Source organism: Palaemon carinicauda, chromosome 38 (genome assembly GCF_036898095.1).
Source record: "Palaemon carinicauda isolate YSFRI2023 chromosome 38, ASM3689809v2, whole genome shotgun sequence".
NCBI classification, from domain to species: Eukaryota; Metazoa; Arthropoda; class Malacostraca; order Decapoda; family Palaemonidae; genus Palaemon; species Palaemon carinicauda.
The window spans coordinates 70,291,464-70,296,463 of NC_090762.1; the positions used below are offsets into that span (position 1 = coordinate 70,291,464).

General features: G+C 34.5%; 1 protein-coding gene across 1 annotated transcript in view; it reads left to right on the forward strand.

The window, feature by feature from the left end:
* The window catches only part of LOC137630711 (TWiK family of potassium channels protein 18-like), a 100,485-nt gene that overhangs the window by 65,265 nt on the left and 30,220 nt on the right, over positions 1–5,000 (forward strand). The window contains exon 3 of the mRNA XM_068362350.1: positions 2,398–2,548. Within this exon, the coding sequence (XP_068218451.1) occupies positions 2,398–2,548 (151 nt within the window). The remainder of the gene's footprint in view (positions 1–2,397; positions 2,549–5,000) is intronic.

Sequence of the window (5,000 nt, forward strand, 5' to 3'; positions counted from 1 at the left end):
ACCCAAGGCATTACTTGAACGATTTCCCTGTCTGGTTACGAATAATAATTCATTGTTAATTAACTTTGATCTGTGTCACATAGACGTGTTGAGATGGATTAGCCGAGAGAAACCAGACTCATTTATTACGTCACAGGGAGGAGTGTCACCATTACTGATCTTGTCGTTACTTCAAACATTTTTCTTGTTGGCTGATCTATTAACTGAGCATTTGGATTTGCAAATGCTTGTTTAGCATTTATTTGTTGCTAGATATATTAGTCCACTTAATTTTTTTACCTTTTTAAGAGATCTTGCATTTGGCGCATCGTACTATTTGGAAGGGCTAAGTGTGTGTATATATATATATATATATATATATATATATATATATATATATATATATATATATATATATATATATATATATATATATATATATATATATAAATTATATGCCTTTTTGTAATATATCGTATAAGCTGATTATTATACTTAAAAATAAATGTTAACTTATTAATGATTAACGTATGTAAGTTATATTTTTACTAATCTTGGGTATTGCCATAGCCTCTGTACCATGGTCTTCCACTGTCTTGGATTAGAGTTCTTTTGCTTGAGGGTACACTCGGGCACACTGTTTTATCTTATATCTTATTTCTCTTCCTCTTGTTTTGTTAAAGTTTTTATAGTTTATAAAGTGATATTTATTTTAATATTGTTGCTCTTAAAATATTTTATTTTTCCTTGTTCCCTTTCCTCACTGGGCTATTTTCCCTGTTGGAGCCCCTGTACTTATAGCATCCTGCTTTTCCAACTAGGGTTGTAGCTTAGCAAGTAATACTAATAATAATGATATGATTATGGCTGACCTTTCAATCATGTGACGCCCCATCTATACCCTCAATAGTGTGACGCCAGTATGAATATAGATATCAATGTTTATTAATACACTGATTTTATATGTGAATGATAATGATGCAGGCTCCCCAAGGTTGCTTCTAATCGTTGAAAGTGACTAATCATTTTTTGTTTCAATTACATAATTATGACAACAGAAGTAGAAAAAAAATTAAGAAAGAATGTAGCCTAGATAAGAGCAAGGGAATAGACAGCTATGTGAAAGTTAGTAGATTTTAACTGTTTACTTTTGGTAAGAATGCAGCGGCGTTCGTTGGTAATATATAGGTACTCTTGTTGGTCATGTTCATTGTAAAATTAAATCCTGAACATCACATTAATGGAAAAAATAATTCAGTAAAAAGGACTACGAAACTTTTAACCCAAACAAACACATCTCGAATACCTTACGTCACTGTACCTCAACCGTTAAGTGAAAACGGGCCCCGACAAGGGGAAACTTGCCTAGATTAGATGTTTCAGAAGTGTTGAAGCGGAAAAATCAACTTGTCACAGATTGTTTGTGCGAAATAACTGTTCGTGTTTGCATAGATGTACGCGGGCTTCTGTGTTTGCATTTGAAGCATTCATATTTTTTTGTTACTTTGTGCATTTTTATTTTACCCAAGATAATAATGTCTTCTCTATATGGATTTATATATAATTGGTATTCCGATTCGTTCGCTAATAGCAAATAAATTTTGGACAAGTTTGCAAGTTTTTTGTATAAAGAATATGTTGAAAATGTAATTATAGATAGAATTGTAAAAGTTTTAATGCATAACACGTTGAATGACTCGGATGAAGAAATTGTAAAAAAAGAAAAAAAATGGTAGATGTCTATATTCATTTAGGGTGAGCTTAATGATAATAATAATTATGATAATGATAATAATAATAATGAAAATGAATACAAGAATGGTTTCTGAAATAAGATAATCACTCGGGCGTATCAATTTCGCCGACTTCATTTGTCCAAAAAGAAGAAGAAAAAAAAAGAAAATCACCTGTTTTTTGTAGATGTGTATGTATGGGTAAGTACAGTAGTTAATCATTGTGGTGGATTACAAACATGAGGGGTGTCGCAACCTCATCCCCAAATGACATCGGGTAACCAGATTAATGACAACCATTTTAGGTTTGTTTTCCTATAGGGAATGGTATTAGGCTTAAAAGTATGTACTTCGATCTCTGTATCGTCGTCTCTATAAGCAGTTATTAAATACATAGCAAGCGAATTCGTGTCAGATTTTAGAGATTGGGTAACGAAACTAGTTGTACATTGAATGCCTTTCTGTCTTCTGTTTTTCTTATAAGATTCTGTTATCTTTATGTTTTGATTCATAACTTGGTTTCTTTTGACAGATGATCAGATGAACCATGTTGTCTGTCATACGAAACTTTTCTTCCTCCTTTTCCATATCAGTCGTTTAGATAAGAGAACCAAAGGGAGTTATATCTATAAATAGTTCATTCCGCCCTCATTTCGTAACCTCCCGTTCCCTCTCTTTGCTACAGGCTATGGTAATTTGGCGCCGCGGACGGAGTTGGGAAAGATAGCGACCATACTGTATGCCATCGTGGGTATGCCTCTCATGCTGCTCTACATGTCAAACGTCGGGGAGATACTGGCCAATATCTTCAAGTTCATTTACTTTAGAGCTTGCAGGTGAGTGAGGGACTTTGACGCTTGGCGAATACGAGGCCCAAGCTGTCTTGAGGTTGGTGTCTTTCCGCCAATTATCATACTCTGGGTCCGTGGCGTCATGATCTGACTGGGAGGCGGCTCAGTTGATGGGTGGAACCAGGGACTTCCTTGGACGGAACCTCGATTAGAGTTTTAGGTGGGCCCCGGTTTGGGGCCTTTTTCTTGTCCATATTTGTTATCCTGCAAGGAGAAGGCAGAGTAATCTTTTTGAAATGAATGAAGATTGACAGGTCTTTGATCTCTCGATTGACACATTAACGAAAAAATATCAACCCATGAATTTTTAATTCACGTTACCATAAACGTATTTATATGAACTATTTTAGAATATCTCAAATCTATGTATATAATATTCTCAAGATAGCTTTTAATATTTCAATTATTTCCAAGATCTTATTTTGATTAAAACATGTATGATACCTTTTTTACCCCACAAATTTATCATATATTTTGCGACAAAATTATTTTTAATCAATATTTCAGTGTTATATTGCCGGTAATGGTATCATTAGTTTTAAAAAAGAAAAAAAAAAGCTTGAATTATGAAAAACGAAGATTTTAGAATATAGGAGAATTCCAATGATCAATGAGATTTTGTATCTGGAGAACACTTGAGGATTGCTTGACACAACTGCTATTAATCCATACATCTGCGACCTGTCAGTGGTCTATGTTGTAACAGCTTTTGGCTGGGGGTCCCCTATTAAACCAGCTGTCCCAGCCGAAACAAATTGCTGACAGCCAGGTGCGTTTTGGACCAAACGGAAAGAAGTTATCAAGGAATTTTGGCAAGGATTCAATGAATGGTTAATGAGTAATTTCCTTATCGAATGAGCTGAGGGTTTCTTTCAGAGTTCCCGGGCAGTGTCTCACCATAGCGATATCAGAGGAGTTTTGAATTAATCTAGTTTGATTTTAATAATTTCATTTATGTGGTTTCTCCTGGAGTTTTTAGAAAGTTGGTGGCCATTTTTTGTAGTTTGTAGTTTCAGTGAATTAGATGGCACTAAAAAGAATTTCAGGATGTTTGTTGACCTTTCTCAGAAGTTCATTCTCAGAATTTCTGCAAGTTGCTGGGCATTTCTCAGAATTTCAGTATGTTGGTTGAACCGAATCATAAATTAACCCATAATATTAATTAGTTTGGGGTACATCTCCGAATTTCAGTAGAAGCTTGGCATTTCTCATGGCATCAGCAAATTGATAGGAACTTCTATGAATTTTAGTGTGTGGTGGGCACTTATCAGATTTTCTGCAAATTGGTAGACTTTTAGAATTTATGAAATGGCATAGCTTTGTTGTTCAGTTTTAGTGAATCTTACTGTAATCTCAGTTAATTGGTTAATTTTTCTTACAACTTCAGGTAGCCGTTTGACTCCTCTTGAAAGCCCAGAAAGTTGGTTAATGCCTCTTGAAAATTCGGGAAACTGGTTTAAAACTTTTGAAACTAAAGGAAATTGGTTTGAACCTTTTGAAAATTAGAAAAAAAACTAATTGGCGCCTTTTGAAACTTCCGGAAACTGATTGATGCTTTTCGAAATCTCAGGGAGTCGATTAACACTTCATGAAACTTCAGGAAGTTCGTTGAAGCCCATTGAAATTTCAGGAAGCTGGTTGACGCCCATTGCAACTTTTGGATGTAAATTGACACCCTTTGGAATTTCAGAAAGTTTGTTGACTGTTGCTGAAACCCAAGAAGCCACTAACCTCCTCTCTGAACTTCAAGAAGTGGGTTAACTTGCTTTAAGATTTGAAAAATTTGCTTGACATCTTTGAAACTTAAGGAATTAGGCGAAACATGCCTGGATAGGTTGGATTTTCTCAGAATTTCATCTGGGGTTATTCTCTCTGGAATTTCAGTGGTCAGTTGACTTTTCTGGACACTAAATCTGATGGGTTTCTCGAGAATTTCTCTTGATTTGTCGTTTATTGAAATTTCAGTAAGTTGTTTTGACTCATCTGGAACTTTATCAAACTCTCTGAGTCTGTGCTTGAGTTTGCTTATATGATTAGATGATGATAAAGGAGATTATAGCTAAGTAAATTTATTACTTACTGGATTTTATTCATAGATCTATTTTTTTAGACGATCTTCAATCAATGTAATCAGTGTTAATAGGCTTCATTCTAGACTTGAAGCTATTAAATCTATTAAGAATGATTTTAATAGAAGTTTTGTGGGTGTTTACTAAAGACTAGTAGAGTATTTAAAGCTATAGCTTTGACATCCAATACCAGTTACATTAATCTTGTCATAACGAGTCAGGTGTTTGATAGATATACGTATAGGTACAAGGAGAAAATTACTTACGGCAGGGCACGTAAATATAAGAGGCGACTCTTGCCAAATTGATGTACTGATTCAATTAAGAGGCTTTTTTTCTAAAGTAGTCCTTCTTCAAGACATTGATTA